Source organism: Lepisosteus platostomus, chromosome 5 (genome assembly GCF_059453375.1).
Source record: "Lepisosteus platostomus isolate fLepPlt1 chromosome 5, fLepPlt1.hap1, whole genome shotgun sequence".
In the NCBI taxonomy this organism is placed as follows: Eukaryota; Metazoa; Chordata; class Actinopteri; order Semionotiformes; family Lepisosteidae; genus Lepisosteus; species Lepisosteus platostomus.
The window spans coordinates 44440474-44457063 of record NC_142615.1 but is presented as its reverse complement, the minus strand read 5'-3'; the positions used below and the strand labels follow the sequence as shown (position 1 = coordinate 44457063).

Here is a 16590-nt window from a genome sequence, read left to right as displayed (position 1 = left end):
TTCAGTGGGTTTCCATTTTTAAGTCTGGCGAAATTTCAGTGCCACATAGCCTTATCTAATGCTCCTGTTAATCCTCAGGCAGTTTCTTTGCCCAGACAGCTAAGAGCTACAGTGTGCTCTTAACCCTTTCCTTCAAAATCATTTAATCTATTTATATTACTGGTAGTATTACTGTAGTCCACTTTCTTTGGAAATCAATCGGAGACATTCACTCGTGAATACTTTGGAAACATTTTGATCTATCCATTTCAGGTATGTTTCTGAGTGGTGTGTTGGTACTGTGGGATTGGTTAATGTCTCTTAGACCCTGAAGATCTGTGTTTATTCCCACACAGGGCACAAGTTTTCTTAACAAATGACTCCTTTTTAAAAAAAGTAAATAGTAAATATTTTGTATACTGTATTGACTTTTTATTATTTTTAAATATCACAGCATGTTCAATGTTAAATGATATTATTAAAAACATGAATAAGCAAGTGTGAATACTGTTAACAGTGGGAGCTAAAACCAGTTCAACTGGTTAAATTCAATCAAAATACATTATTAACCCCAGTGGGGCAACTTAACACAAGTCTTTACAACAAGCCATAAAATGAAATTGTATGTATTATAATTATAATAGAGAACAATGAAGTAGTATTAAAAAAGACCACTGAAACGGATCATTATTAACAATATTAATTTATTGATTACAAATAATTTCGAACTTCTTGTATTTTGTTCAGGGTCATTTTCTTTCTCCATTTCTCCAATAAATTATAATATTTATTGTATATATCATAATTATAATAGAGAACAACAAAGTGGTATTAAAAAGACCACTGAAACTGAACTATAATAATGTATTTGATCATTATTAACAATATTAATTTATTGATTACAAATAATAATTTCAAACTTTTTTGTATTTTGTTCAGAGTCATTTTCTTTCTCCAGTTTTCATAACCTTCACTTATTGAAACGTCTGTTTATTAGACACAATGTATCAGATGTCAATAACTTTCAACCAAATAGCACAGAGCCTTCAAACTGCAGGCATTTTAAATATTGCGATTTGTGAAACTTTTTGCAACTATTATTTAAACATCATCTAGTACCTGGTTGCATTTTTAGAAACCTCAGTTTGAATAAAGCAGATCCACCTGTAAGTGAGTTTATAACGAGACGATTACTATTCAAAAAGCTACTGTATGTTTGCGAAACAGCTGAACATATAAAGCAGAATAACACAAACTTCATCTCCAGCTGTTCCACACACGCCAATCCCCTGAAATAAGATACACAGATATACCGAAACGTTAGCGCACACGGCAATGAACGACAGTGAGATTGTATGTAAGTTATATATATATAACTGTAATACAGCATGATACTGTATGGTTTTAAAGCCACTACAGTACAGTATATGTGAAATATTTTTCATAATCATAAATTGAAGTTAATTGCTGATTTCTCATTGCTGAAATTTGAATTAAGACAAAATATAGACAATGTAGAAATTACAGCCAAAAGGATTGCTCTGACCAGGATCTTTTTATGAAGTATATAAACTTTATATAGTTAGAACAAGCACATCAACACTTTCCCAAAATAAACACCGCAAGTTACAGAGTAAATTTGATGCATAAAATATTTATGAAGACGGTGGAATACTGTGTATAATTTGTATTTTTTTATATTGAGCTACTGCTACCATCTACTGTATGTACAGGAGGTATGTATTACGTATGAGACTGTATGGCTTTTAAAGCTACTACAGTGCAGTATGTGTGAAATACACTATTATAAGAATGTAAAGTTAAATTGTTTCCTGATAACTTGTTGCTGAAATTTGCATTACATTTGGTATATATTATGTTATACTTTCTTATGTTCATCCACCAAAATTTCCCTTTAGTTGTACAATTCCATATTAATATTCCATATGAAGTGGATTTAAACATGCACAGTAGAGATACAGATTCAATGAAGCAGTCGTTTCACTAACATCTAATGCTCCACAAGTGCCACTTATCGATCATCTTTGGCCAGCAAACTGCATACCGCAATGCACCGCACAACCTTTACTGTATTAGGAAGAAATACTGCGAGCTGCTGCACACAGAGATCAGGGGCTCGCTGTTACACTGGGTGGATGGAGATCACAGTCACACCCACATGACACTGCCCTGTCCATCTGCTCCTCTAGCGTCTCTCAGGGGAGAGATGGGCTCGTGATTCTCTGCAGCGGCTCACAGAGGGGGTCACTGCGCAGGATGCCCTGGACGTACCCTGCTGGCCCACACGCTGCAGGACAGAGCCAGGCAGCAGGCTGGGCTCACTGGCCTGGAGAGAGAGACACAACAGGCTGGACTGCTCGCAGTAAGAGTTCACACCTGGACAGTGAAGTCCTCTGCACCATGTGGAGCTGTGACTGTGACACCCCTTTGTCAAAACACAGCTGGAGATGATCCTGGAGCTAAATAACTCCCAACGATTAAACAGCTGGATGGGCCAGCTGGCCTCCTCTTGTTTGTCACCATTATGCTCCAAGTTTATAAAAAAAAATATCTGTCAGCCCAAAATAACACTGTAAGTCACCTCTTCTACAACACCAAACCTTCCCCAAACAATAACCACCAAAGAAATGAAATTGCAGCTGGTTTATAACTGAAGCTCTAAACCACACCCTCTAACAACCCTAATCACACCCCCTAACAACCACAACCCTGCAGCTCAGATCAAGGAAGTGGCTCAGGGATTAGTTTCGTTTCACTAGAAACAGACTCACTGCAGCTCCGTCTCTACTGCTCCTCTCTGTGCAGTTTTTACTTGTCAGAATAATGGCAGAAGGCAGTATTTCAGTTTCTCAGGACCAGTTCAGCTGCTCAGTGTGTCTTTATTTGCTGAAGGATCCAGTGACTCTGCTCTGTGGACACAGTTACTGTTTGAGCTGTATTAAGAACCACTGGGATCAGGAAGATCAGACTGGGATCTACAGCTGCCCCCAGTGCAGACAGACCTTCACCGCAAGGCCTGATCTTGGCAGAAACACCATCCTGGCTGAAGTGGTAGAGAAATTGAAGGAGACAGGGTGCAGTGGTCCTTCCCCTGCTCACAGTCCTGCTGGCCCTGGAGATGTGCTATGTGATGTCTGCACTGGGAGAAAGAGGGGAGCTGTGAAATCCTGTCTGGTGTGTCTGGCCTCTTACTGTCAGACTCACCTCCAGCCTCACTATGAAGCTGTTCCATTGAAGAGACACAAGCTAGCTGATGCCACAGGACAACTGCAGGAGAAGATCTGCTCCACTCATGACAAACTGCTGGAGGTCTACTGCCGTACTGATGAGAAGTGTGTTTGTTATCTCTGTGCAATGGATGAATACAGAGGCCATGATACTGTCTCAGCTGCAGCAGGAAGGACTGAGAAACAGGTGAGGACTTTGAGTTTGTATTGAGTATCTATACAAGATGTTAAAGTCTGTATCTGTATCTGTAATGCTGTATCTCTCCACTGCTGAGTCCTTCTCATGTACTCAGCTGTGATCCACACAGATTATGTCTCTGAAGTGTCTCCTGTTCTTCTGTCTGTTGTTCATTATCTCCTCCTCCTCCTCACCTTCACTGTTTCTCTCTTTACTGTCCTCATGTAGCACCGATGAACCTGTACAACTACACAGCACACTCAACATCTCTAGAGCAGACTGCACCCTCATTAATGCACAACACATTCAACACCTCTAGAGCAGACTGCACCCTCATTAATGCACAACACATTCAACACCTCTAGAGCAGACTGCACCCTCATTAATGCACAACACATTCAACACCTCTAGAGCAGACTGCACCCTCATTAATGCATAGCACATTCAACACCTCTAGAGCAGACTGCACCCTCATAAATGCATAGCACACTCAACACCTCTAGAACAGACTGCACCCTCATTAATGCACAACACATTCAACACCTCTAGAGCAGACTGCACCCTCATTAATGCACAACACATCCAACACCTCTAGAGCAGACTGCACCCTATTTAATGCACAACACATTCAACACCTCTAGAGCAGACTGCACCCTCATTAATGCATAGCACACTCAACACCTCTAGAGCAGACTGCACCCTCATTAATGCACAACACATTCAACACCTCTAGAGCAGACTGCACCCTCATTAATGCACAACACATTCAACACCTCTAGAGCAGACTGCACCCTCATTAATGCACAACACATTCAACACCTCTAGAACAGACTGCACCCTCATTAACGCACAGCACACTCAACACCTCTAGAACAGACTGCACCCTCATTAACGCACAGCACACTCAACACCTATAGAACAGACTGCACCCTTCATTAATGAAGTCCTACTTTAATTTCACCACAATAGTATTATTATTAATAAAAAAAAATATTATGATATGGAATCTTTACAATGGCTTCTCAAAGCACTTTACAGAACAGAGAGATGCACAGTGAGAGGAGATAGTAGAAAGGGGTTTGATAAAACAGTAGAAAAGCAAAGGGGCAGAAACAGACCCAGGTAAATTAAAGCTCTTAATGAATAGAAGATTGTGAGTCTGAATTTAAAAGAGCCCAGGGAAGGTGAGTTATGATATCCACAGGGATAGAATTCCAGAGCTTTGGGGCGCAGCAGGAGAAGCCCTGTCACCCAGAGTGCTGACTTTGGAGACAGACAGGAGACCATAATTAGAAGAGTGAAGGTTGTGAGGTGGGGAGTAGGATGTAGTAGCTCTGGCAGGTACTAAGTTGTCAAACCATGCAGAGGCTTTTAGGGGAGCATGAGGATTTTAAAGTCAACATGAAACCTGGTAGGAAGCCAGTGTAGGGACTCCAGGACAGGAGTAATGTGGTCACTTGCACTAGACCTGGTGAGGACTCTGGCTGCCAAATTCTGGACATACTGTAGTTTGTTCAGTGTGGGCTTAGAAGCTCCACTGAGTGGAGCGTTACAGTAGTCAAAGCGTTACAACTATAGAGCGGTACAGTATTATCAACACAATTAGGAACCCCTGGCCTCACAAGTGCATGTCATTGGTGCTTCCCTACCATCCTAACACCCCTTCCATCCTCAGGATCATTAACGACAACTTCCCCATCCTACAGGATGATCCCTCCACTGGTACCCTTTTTCTGACCGCCCCATCATCTCATCTCATATTACCAACCACCTAATCTGCATCACCTTCTTGTTCACAGCTCCCTTGACTGCCCTCAGCAACCATCCACACCAGGCACTTTCCCTTCCAACAGAGCTTGCTGTATCACCTGCAAGTACATATCTAACACCACACTCATTCAAGGCCCCTCAGGACAATTCCAGATCACTCAGATGACGTCTTGTACCTCCAGTAATCTTATTTGGTGCCTCTCTTGCAGAAAATGCCCAGCCAGGTTGACTCGGAGAACGCATCAGAGAACATGTTAGGGCATTGAGGATCAAAGATTTCTCCAAGCCCATAGTTTCTTATTTCACCTCTAATGGCCATGATCACACTAATCTCTGTATCCACAAAGAAGGGTTTCTTAACTCCTATTGCAGAAAGACATTAAAAACCCAAATTATCCTGAAACTAGGATCACACCTTCCGAGATAAGGTTACTGCATTTCTGGGCCAATAAACTTGTCTTCTTGCAGTTTAAATGAAGGAAATTGTGAGTCATACATGTGTTTATGTCCGAGAAGCAATTGGAGCAGAGACATGTCAGTGTCAGTTAAGTATGGACGTACTGTACTGTAGATTTGAGTATCATCAGAACTCATACATGATGAAGGGTAGGGAGCCCAGTGTCAACCCCTGAGGAAGACCAGACTTAATGAGTCCAATTTCCGAGCTACAATCGCCAAGAGACAAAGTGAAAGTAATCAGTGAGGTAAGACTGGAACCATTTAAGAACAGTGTCAGAAACTCCAAACACAGTCTCAAGACAAGAAAGTGTGATGTCATGGCTGACGGTGTCGAAAGCAGCACTGAGTTCAGTAAGAATGAGGATAGAAAGAGAATGAGAATCAGAAGCCATTAGAAGATCGTTAGTGACTTTGAGCAGGCCAGTTTCTGTGCTGTGAAGTTGTCTGAAACCAGATTGGTGGGGTTAAAATAGGTTATTTAACTGAAATGTAACAGCTCGTTCTAAAACATTTGCAAGAAAGGTTAACTTGGATATAGGGTGAAAGTTGTTCAGGCTGTCCAGAGCCATGATTATTTTTCTCACATAGGGGTAACAGCAGCAGTTGTGAAGGCCACTGGTTCCACATCAGTACTCAAGGATTCATTTATTATATTGAGGACTATGGGGCAGAAAGCAGTGAAACAGGAATGAAATAAAGTGCTGGGAAGGGGATCCAATAGGCAGGTGGTGGATTTCATACACAAAAACCAGTTAACTGTGGTATAATACCTTCACCTGCTTTATTGAATCCAAGACTCACACTGGGCCATGCTGGAGTCAGATCTGACACAGAACATGTTTCTAGGAAGCAGACAGGATGTGAGATGTGGTCAGACACATGGTCTCCCTGGTCCAGAACTTAAGCCAGTGGTCAAGCACGTCAGCCACAAACTAGTAGCAACCGGACTCATCAGCACTGCTGAAGTCCTTTGTTTTGTGGATAAGACATCAGGGGTACAGAGTGTGAATTTTCCAGGGTGACTCTAAGGGGTGTCTCTGTGATGTGATTCTCTTACAGCAGAAATGTCCTGAGTGTCTCTGTTTCTCCACAGAAGCAGCTTGGGGTGACACAGACACAAACCCAGCAGAGAATCCAGGAGAGAGAGGAGGAGCTGCAGGAGCTGAGACAGGCTGTAGAGTCACTCAGAGTGGGTATTCACCAAAGCAGTGGACACACTGACACATTTCCAAAGTTGGACACTGGACAGTACCCTTAGAAAACACAACATACAGCATAATGTAGTTTGAGTGTTTTCATGTGTAATAATCCACTGTGTGTCTCCTCCCTCAGAGCTCTGCACACACAGCAGTACAGGACACTGACAGGATCTTTTCTGAGCTGATCCAATCCATTAAGAGAACATGCTCTGAGGTCACAGAGCTGATCAGAGCTCAAGAGAGGGCTGCCGTGAGTCAGGCTGAAGGACTTCTAGAGCAACTGGAGAAGGAGATCACTGAGCTGAAGAGGAGAGATGCTGAGCTGAACCAGCTCTCACACACAGAGGATCACATCCATTTCCTCCAGGTAACATCACTGCTCTGTGACTCTGCAGTACGGAAGGGTGTCTCTCACACAAAGCTCTCAAATGGAGCTGCTCCTGGTATCCCCCCTGGAATATGTGTTTGAGCCCCTTGTGTTTGACTGGATACTCCTCTTTCTCTTCTGTGCTGCAGAATTTCCAGTCTGTCTGTGTCCCTCCTGGAGCTGGAGACTCACCCAGCATCCCTGTCAGTCCACACTTCTCTCCTGAGGCAGTGAGGAGAGCTGTCTCTGCACTGAAAGAGCGACTGGAGGACATCTGCAAAAAGGAATCAATAAAGATTTCCATGACAGGTTAGTGGAGAAACACACTGATATCTTTCTGGATAGCTTACATATTTCCTGTTTTTCTCTTATATTGTTACTGGATTTTCTGTGCAGTGAATGTATTTATCAAAACAGTTTATCAGTCAATAATTTAATTTCTAGGTCAAATATCTCAAATATCTGGAAGCTTTCACAGGGGCTACAGTCCCAATATAGTAGTTAAAATAGTGGCTACAGACCTAGTACAGTAGATCAGTTCTGTTACACTAGGAGATACAGTCCCAGTCTAGTAGAACATGTTATTCCCGTTACTCTGTTACTGCAGCCCTGATGAGACATTTCTCTGTGTGTCTCCCCTGTGACTGAAGCCTGCATTCTGCCGACTCCAGAGCCCAGGTCCAGAGCAGATCTTTTCTACTGTGAGTCTACAACAGCTCTCCCCTGAAATATACCTGGAGCTCAAACACACAGCAGAAACAGTGATACATAAACTGATACACACTCTGACACACACACTGATTCACACTCTGATACTTTCTGATACATGTCTGAATTCATAAAGTCAAGCTTGCAGACAGTCACTCTGTGTGCATCACAGTCACACTGTGTAAGAAACACACAGATGGCCAGAGACAGAAAATCCAGTGGGGTCATTTTTTTGAGAAAATGCACTTTATTACAATGTCTACTGCACAATTCTTACAAAGAATACAATTCTAACAACAACACTTCAACAGAATGTAAAATGTCTTAAACAGAGTGATTGTCCATTATCAGTATTTCTATTTTGCAAGTGGTCAGTGAGGCTGGTTCACACAATAAGAGCCCCTCTAAGCCTCCTATGTGTTACCACTGGCTGCAGTACTGGCTCTGAAACTGCGATTGTATATTTTTCAACAGAAGCACTAAGGAACAGTTTTTCTGGGTTTTCTTCAGCCCCTTTATGGGGCCCTAAGACTTGTCCAGAGCTCTTTTGCTGTGATGAAACCCCACCAGGCTACATTGCTACGTCATGCTTCATTCTGCCTTTGAGGCTCATGAGGATCCTCTCCTCCACCTCTCCTGCTTTTCTCTCTGTGTGGTGCTGGACGAGCGTGTCACTATGGATGGTAGCTCATAACCATTCCCCCTCCCAGGAGTTGCACAGTGTTGTCCATTCTGTCCCACACTGCTCTGGTGAAGGTCGAGCTCTTGAACAAGTGCTCCTGCGTCTCCTCTATGAAACACGTGTCCCAGGGGCGTTGCGATTTCCTGGTGAGCGAGTACCTGTGAAGGACCTCTCTGGTCACCAGCTCTGGTGCACAGTAATCCAGCTGAGGGCCTTCAGCATGTTGTCTAGTTTTTTGGGTTGAGTCCTTACATTGGTGTCCTGTGGGATCGTCAGCCTCTCCCTGGTGACCAGTTCTTTCCTTCCCTTCCTTGTACAGGGCCCTTTATTGATACCATGCTCTGATTGTCTTGAGGCCTTATACCTCCTGCTCCACTTGACGGTGTGGGTGTAGGTATCCGGTTGCTTCTCTGCTTTGGGCCCAGTGTTGGACCACTGGATCAGGTGCTTCACTGGGAGGGAGAACCACAACCTGACCAATTACTGGTACTTGTGACCGATTGGGTCCAGCCCCTAGTGACAGAGGTTGTAGAAGAAGATGCAGTGGAGTTTCAGGGGGAAATTCGGCACGTCTCTCCCCCCTTCCTCAACGGCTGGCACATCTGGTTCCTTGTGATGTACTCGTACCTGTTCTTCCATCCCTAGCAGCCCTCGTCTGAGTCTGGCTAACACGACCAGGTCAGCTAAAGCCAGCAGGGTGTCTGCCTTCAACACCCTCACTTTCCCCATGAGAGTCAGCGAGCGAGTCTTCCACAGGCCCAGTTACACGTTCACCTTGACGGTCCTCTCTGTCCAGTTTATGTACTTGTTGTCCCTGCTCTGGAATTAAACCACCAGTATCATTAGGGGCTCCATGCAAAGCTTGACATTCTCTAGCGCCATTTCTCTGTCCCTCCAGGGTTCAAAAAGCTTGCCCTTGCTCTTTCTGTTTATCAGCCTCAAGTCTGAGGCCCTGGAGTACTGCTCCCTAAACTGCAGCCCACTCTGCAACCCCCTGTCTGAAATCAGGAACAGCGTCATGTGTACTGGGAGATCTTGAGGACACCTGTGCCTCTGCCAATGGTTCTATAATGAGACCATAGAGAAGAGGTGAAACATGAAACATGAAACTTTTATCGTACTGGATTCCTGAGGGATGAAATTCCAAAGATGTCTGTTCACGTTGACCCCTTTGGCCAACTTCAGAGTACAGTATCTATCCAGCAGATGAAGCTTTCTCAGAATCTGAAGTGTTCCAGCGTAATTATAAATGTTAATGCAATGTAAACATATATGGATATGGAATATCCACAACATTTCTAATGTGTAATTATGTAATTTGAGGTTCATGGACCGGTGTCACCACACCTGTCTGGTTACCAAGAGATCTGGGGCAGATGCCTATAGCCTCTCAGTCCAGGGTTATTATCTTGGAAGGGGGGGCTCTTCCTAGGACAGGGGGCATATCTGTGTGTCCTGAATGAGCTCTCGAGTCTAGTCAGAAAGAGACTAGGGATTATATCTTTTACTTGACCATCAGGTGTCGTATTAGTCCTGGTAAGAGAGGGGTGCTGGGGTGTTTATCTATCAATAAGGAGTCTGTTTACTGGGCTGGGGAATAAATCTGAGAGCTGTGAGCTCTACTGAGACAGGTTGCAGTGATGTGGGCTCAATAAGAGACTCAGTGGTGTGATTGACTCAGAATAGATCAGACATTTCAACATCAGTTCATTATTCTCTACTGTCAGCAATGATTGGAGTTTTTACCTCAGATATTGGGGTGACTTCACAGGGCAAGGGGAGTAAAGTTAGCTCCTGTGTTTCCATGTCAGACAGGTCTTTATCTTCTTACACAGTGTGACTGTGTATCTAAGAATGTATGTGTGAAAAAAATGCTACTATAATCATTGGGGATATTTTGTTTGAATTGAGGAACCATTCCTAGATCAAGGGTAATAAATTCTTAGTAGTTCAGGTACTGTAGGTAGTAGCGTCAGCATGCATAGGCTGCAAAGGAACAAGTTAAGGTTTATTCCTGCTGAAAAGAGAAGAAAACAGACACAACATTTCGGCTGTGGAACCTTCTTCTGGTTGTTCTTGGATTCCTGCCAAAACAAGAATGTTTCATGTTATTGTTAGTCGTTGTTAAATCTTTAATCACAAAGGTCTAAAAAGCTTTTAGATTACAGTATGCTGATAATTTAGACAGTGAAATGCAGGAGAGGTGTAATTTGAAGGGTGAAGAAACAGTATTTCTGTGTCTGTTTGTGCAGATGAATGTAGAGACAGGTGTATCCGTGTGTAGCTGCGGAGAGCACTGGTAAACAGTCAACGCTCCATGTGCTAGTGTCACAGTGAGCTGAATCATTTCCTGCCTCATATATATGATGACGCCACCTACTGTAGCAATACAAATGGGGTGCTAGGGCCCCTCTACATTACCACAGGTTCTGTTTATCTCCCAGAATCACCAATGCACACACAGACCAGCGACAAGCATTTGTATTGTATAAGTGCCCTTTTTATTTTCTAAGTACATTCACATTCACCATCACCCAATGACACAGTGAAAACAGCATCTGCTGCAGCAAAAGGTCCTTCCAAGGGTTGTACTGAATTCCTGAGTGTCAGCTATCCTTTTCCTTAAAGTGCTGAAGAGAGGACACTAGAATTTTTCTTCTATCTGTGAAAGTCTTTGATGGCTCAGAGGAGAGCAGACACTTAGAAGAGAGGGATACTACTCAGTCCAACTTCCCCAGTCTCCATTAGGGTATGACTAGAAATCCTCCCATGGGCTGTGCTACATTTCCCTTGGTTTGTATCAGCTATCTGGGATGGTTTCTTTGTTCCTTTCCTAAAGAGATTTAAAAGTTTATGTACACTACCTATGTTCCAATGCCAGTGTCTCCCGTAGTCATCAGTTCCTAGACCAATAGTTCCTTGCCCCCATGGTCTCGCACTCTGCAGCTTCCCTTGTGCTGTCTGTGTCGTCTTCAGGGTCTTGTGGGAGTCAGGAGCCCACTCTGTTCCGGCTCAGATGTTTTTATTCCTCCCCTTAGCCAATCCCCCTCAGGGGGTTCTCCGCTGTCCCTGTTGGAAATGGCTTTGCCCAGTATTATACCAGGAGGAAGCTTGTGTTGTTTGAGGGGTGTGGGAGCGCCGACCTTAGATGTTATGGGCTCTTATCACTTCTTTGTTCACTCTCCTGCTCTCCCTGTTCCTCTGTATGTCTGGTTAAAACTGTTTCCGCCACTCCTCACACCCCCAATCATCAGTTCTCATTACTTCCTGAGTGAGTTGTTCCTGACTGTTTCCTGCTAGACTGTATTCATTAGAACAACTGAAGTTGCAAGTCTTTGGGTGAGAGACAACATTGACACCATCCTGGCAATCTCCATAACCCAATCAATCCCAGCCTGTAACTGCCTCAACGGCCCACATCCTGCGACGTTAGCAGGGACCAAAAATAATACAAGAAGAGTGAAAAAGCAGTGCCTTTATAGGACCAATCCCAGCTGTGGCTCATCAGCTAAAATCCAAGACTGCTGGGACTACAAAGGCGAGGCATCTACCTAGGCTCTGGCTCCACACTGGGCATACCCCTGCGTAATGCCACATAAGTCTTCCTTTTAGTTCACTAAAACAGACCTTTTAGAACATTTTAGTCATACAGACCTTTAGTCAAAAAGTACAGATGTTTGGCTTGCTGTTTACTGGGACAAACAGTAACAGTGACAGGAAGACAACAGGAGGTATAAGTCATTGTAAATGTATTCTGTTCAGTGTTTAAAGAGTGAGCAAACACCCTGTACAGGTTTCACATCAAGAGTAACAGACGTTTGGAAAGCTGTGTCAATTCTACTTGTCACAGAAATGGTAAAAACGACACACATTTAACCCAGGAACGCTCACTGACAGAGGGTTGTACTTCATGTGTACAAAAGACAGAGCATGTGCTCCTTTAGATTATTTTTTTCCAGAAATATGTCTGGAGTGTCTCTGTGGCCTGTTTTCCTCAGCGCAGCTCAGACATGTCAGAGTCAGGTGCTCAGGGTTAGATTAAGAGGGGTATTTACTGGGGCTGTAGTGCTCCTCTTACTGGCCAGGGGTAATAACTTTGGGGTCTTTCTCTTCAGCCCAGCTGGTGTTCTTACATGGTCCTGGTCATTAAGAAACCCAGTGGTGTGTTTCACTAAGAATGACACTGGAGTGTCAATATTATTTCATTAGTCCCACCAGAGTGAGTGTGTATTGGGGTGTTTGCCTGTGAAATTGGGGACCTCATTTCAAACATGAGTGATCTAGAGCAGTGGTTCTCAAACTTTTTGGACCAAGTACCACCCCTAATCCAACCAAAGCATCCAAGTACCACCTACAAGTCATCATCTCATAGGAACCCCAGAAATTATGACCAACATGAACGCATGTGCACACACACTCACACATACATATAATAAATATTATAATAATAAACTTTGTTTGATATATTAAAATGTGGCTTCTCAAAGTGTTTTACAGAAAAAAAACAACATAAAAATAAAAAAGCACCATTTCAGTGAGAGGGGTGAGCCTGTTTAGTCGAGCAAAGCAGATGTGAATTAATTTTTCGAGCCTTGATACAATTCACAACAGTCTAACAGATTTTAAATCGTCAGGCATTTTCTTGACGGCAAAGGTCTCGCGGTGGATGTTGCAATGAAACCATTAATTTCTGGAGCAACCTCTCTAATTCATGCAACTACACTGCTGTGTCGGCTTGTCATTGCTCTAGCACCGTCTGTACAAACTCCGACACATTTTATCCAGTCGATGCCATTCTCTTCGATAAATTCATTCAGAAGCTGAAATACGTGCTCTCCTGTAGTTCCTGTTGGTAGCGGCTTACAGAACCGAAAGTCCTCACGGGACGTGCCCTCAAACTCGTATCTAACGGAAACGAGCAAATTGGCCAAATCAACTACAGACTCATCTAATTGCAGTGAACAACATCTGCTCATCTTAACGCGCGCTGTCAGTGTACTTTTGATATAATATTTCATTTAAATAATTCTATGAATGACTGTGTCTTTCGGGGGGGCAGCAGGTCGAGCTGTTCAGCAGCTCTTTCTCCACACATAATAGTGTGGGGCTTACCTGCTTTAGCCATCCGCAAGCACGCATTTTTCCACGTTTCCGTTTTTATTTCAGTGTTTATTTTAAGTATTTATTTCATGTGCATGGGAGAGAAATACAGAGACGCTCTGTGTATTTTTCTCAAATTAACTTAGAACAGTTCTTAAATATTTTTCAGTTATTTTTCACGCTTTCCTGTGCTCACAAGATTACCAGCGTTCGTAGCACGCATTTCTATGCATTCCTGTGTTTACAACGTTGGCATTGTTCCAAAATCACGCACATTCTCCTTTCTCCCTATTTGTTGGAGATACAGTAGCTTTTTTAAATACAATTGGTCTCTTGCGTCCGTAGCACGCATTCCTATAGAGTGGTATAGAATTACAGAGTATCTCTTGTGTCTACTGAAGTATTAGCGCGCACTGTATCGTAGTACGTAGGCTGCGTATTCGACACGTATAAAAATACAAAATATGAAAACCCGTCCCGATTTTTTTAGCACACACAACACAGTTCCAGGGTCAATTGGGGTACCACCTGGCGGCACGCCACGTACCACTGCCGGTACGCGTACCACAGTTTGAGAACCACTGATCTAGAGGTTGTGTGTGTTTCCAGACTGATAGACTCTCCTGTGGAATAAGTCAGTGTTTGACACTGTGTCCTGTTCTATACAGAATAAGTGTGAAATATCTGTCATGTTGGCTTCAGAGCTGCAGTGTCCAGTCTTGTTCAGAACTCTCTCTCACTAAACCAAAGGGACTCTGTGTCCAGAAATGAGTAAGGTGTTTTTATAATTCATGTAGGTAGGTGCCACCCTTTCTAGACTGCAGGAGTAAAGAAAAATTTAGCACTGTGAAGAATCTCTTTGATTTTCACTAAATTGGCAGGCAGACAAAGGGAGAGTATTTATTTAGTATTAAGTATTAAGAATTAAGAGTTAATACTGCTCGTATTGTCTCCTATCAGAGAGGCGGACAGCTGAGCGCGAGCAGTCTGAAGTCAGTATGAGCGCCTCTGTTTCTCTTGTCTTTCTGTTAGGGTTTCTTGATGTGTTATTTCTGGTTTAAATTGAATATTTCTTCATTTTCAAAGTATGTGTGATGGCTTTCTTATATTTTAGCAAGGTTTTGCTTTTGCCATTACATTTTTCTGTAAAATTCACCATTATACACTCTTTGAATACAGCACTTTTTTATTCAGCGTCATCAGGAAAATGGTCTTAGAGAAGATGAACGAGCTGTTGAACTGGGATTTGAAATTAACCGTTTTAATAGACAGGTTGTCCAGTTTCTTACAGTATACAGGTCGTTGTGGTGGGTTTTGAAGTATTTGAAAACGAGTGGTCCGGCTGTAGTTTCTCTTGTGTTGCTGTGCAGGCTGGGAACTGTAATTGGAGGATGTTCTGAGGGTCACCTTGCTGGTATGAATAGTCACTATAACACTTTATGTAACTGGAGTTAATCATTTACTCCTATTTTCTCCGTTGTCTGCAAGTGTGTCTGCAATCAAAAACGTTGTCTTGATTATTCCTGCACAAACCCCACGAGCGCTAGAATATTAAGAGGATTTTGAAAATCATTTGGATGTCTGATACTTAGTGAAACAATAACAGAATATGTTCTTTCTCTGGCAGGGGAGAGAAGTAATTAGTAATGTAGCGCCTTCATCAGGCGCTTATGTCTGCCTCAGCAGTGTATGATGGGATAGATGGTGTTGCTAGGGAGAGCAGCTTTTAAGCATACTATACATTTCTGATCAATAAAAGAACAATTCCACTACCACACGTCTGCATGATTATTGCCATCGCTACAGTAATTTACTTGTTTTTCTCTCTTGGTGTGTTTAGGGGACAAAGACATTTCACAGTATAATTGAGTTGAACTGGAATTTAATCGGCAGGAGCCTTTTGTGATGTTTGCTGTTTTATTCCCCAGCTGCTGTGACTCTTGACCCTGATACAGCTCACTATGGGCTCAGCCTGTCTGAGGATGGGAAGAGAGTGAGAAAGGGAGAGGAGGAACAGGATCTCTCTGACAGTGATGACAGTAATGTCAGCGTTTTCAGCGTTGTCAGCATTGTCAGTGATGACAGAGATGTCAACGATGACAGCGATGACAGCGATGATGGTGATGAAGATGTGGAGGAACAGAAGCTCTCTGACAATCCTCACAGATTTGATTCCTGGCCCTGTGTCCTGAGTAGTGAGTCCTTCACTTCAGGGAGACACTACTGGGAGTTGGAGGTGAATGACAGCTGGAGAATAGGAGTGACCAGAGAGTGACTCTCTCCCAGCTCTCTGTCCCACCTTTTTTATAACAATGGCAGCAAGTGTTCTTATTACAAATTCTTTGAAAAGGATAAAACATGATAGTTTTTTAATGAAGAATATATACTTCATATACATAGAACAAGTGAATTAAACCACCGTACATTACTGAGTTAAAGACTTTGATGCATAAAATATTTATGAAGATGGTGGAATACTGTGTACTTTTTTATATATTTAGCTACCACTACCATCTACTGCATGTAAATGAGGTATATATTACATATGAGACTGTATGGCTTTAAAACCACTACAGTGCAGTATGTGTGAAATATATTTTTAATAAAAAAAATTAAAGTTAAATTGTTTCCTGATTACTTGTTGCTGAAGTTTGAATTACATGAGGTATATATCATGTTCCACTTCTGATTTTTTGTTTTACTAGCAACATTTCCCTTTATATGTTTTATATTCAAATTTTAAAGTTTAATTATTTCTTGATTACTTGTTGCTGAAATCTGAATTACATTAGGTATAAATTATGGTATACTTCTGATTTTACCAGAATACTACCACAATTTCCCTTTAGTTGTACAATTCCATCTTAATATTCCATGTAAAGTGGATTTAAACATGCACA

At 42.5% G+C, this 16590-nt stretch overlaps 1 protein-coding gene across 1 annotated transcript; it reads left to right on the top strand.

Annotated features, from left to right (window-relative positions):
- Nucleotides 1-1693: 1693 nt before the first annotated feature.
- LOC148666980 (E3 ubiquitin/ISG15 ligase TRIM25-like) lies at nucleotides 1694-16313 on the top strand. Its single transcript, XM_088632496.1, has 5 exons — nucleotides 1694-3414; nucleotides 6728-6823; nucleotides 6967-7200; nucleotides 7350-7509; nucleotides 15619-16313. Exons 1-5 carry the CDS (start codon nucleotides 2824-2826, stop codon nucleotides 15963-15965), a joined length of 1428 nt encoding a protein of 475 aa, XP_088488622.1. The 5' UTR covers nucleotides 1694-2823; the 3' UTR covers nucleotides 15966-16313.
- The last annotated feature ends 277 nt before the right edge of the window (nucleotides 16314-16590 follow it).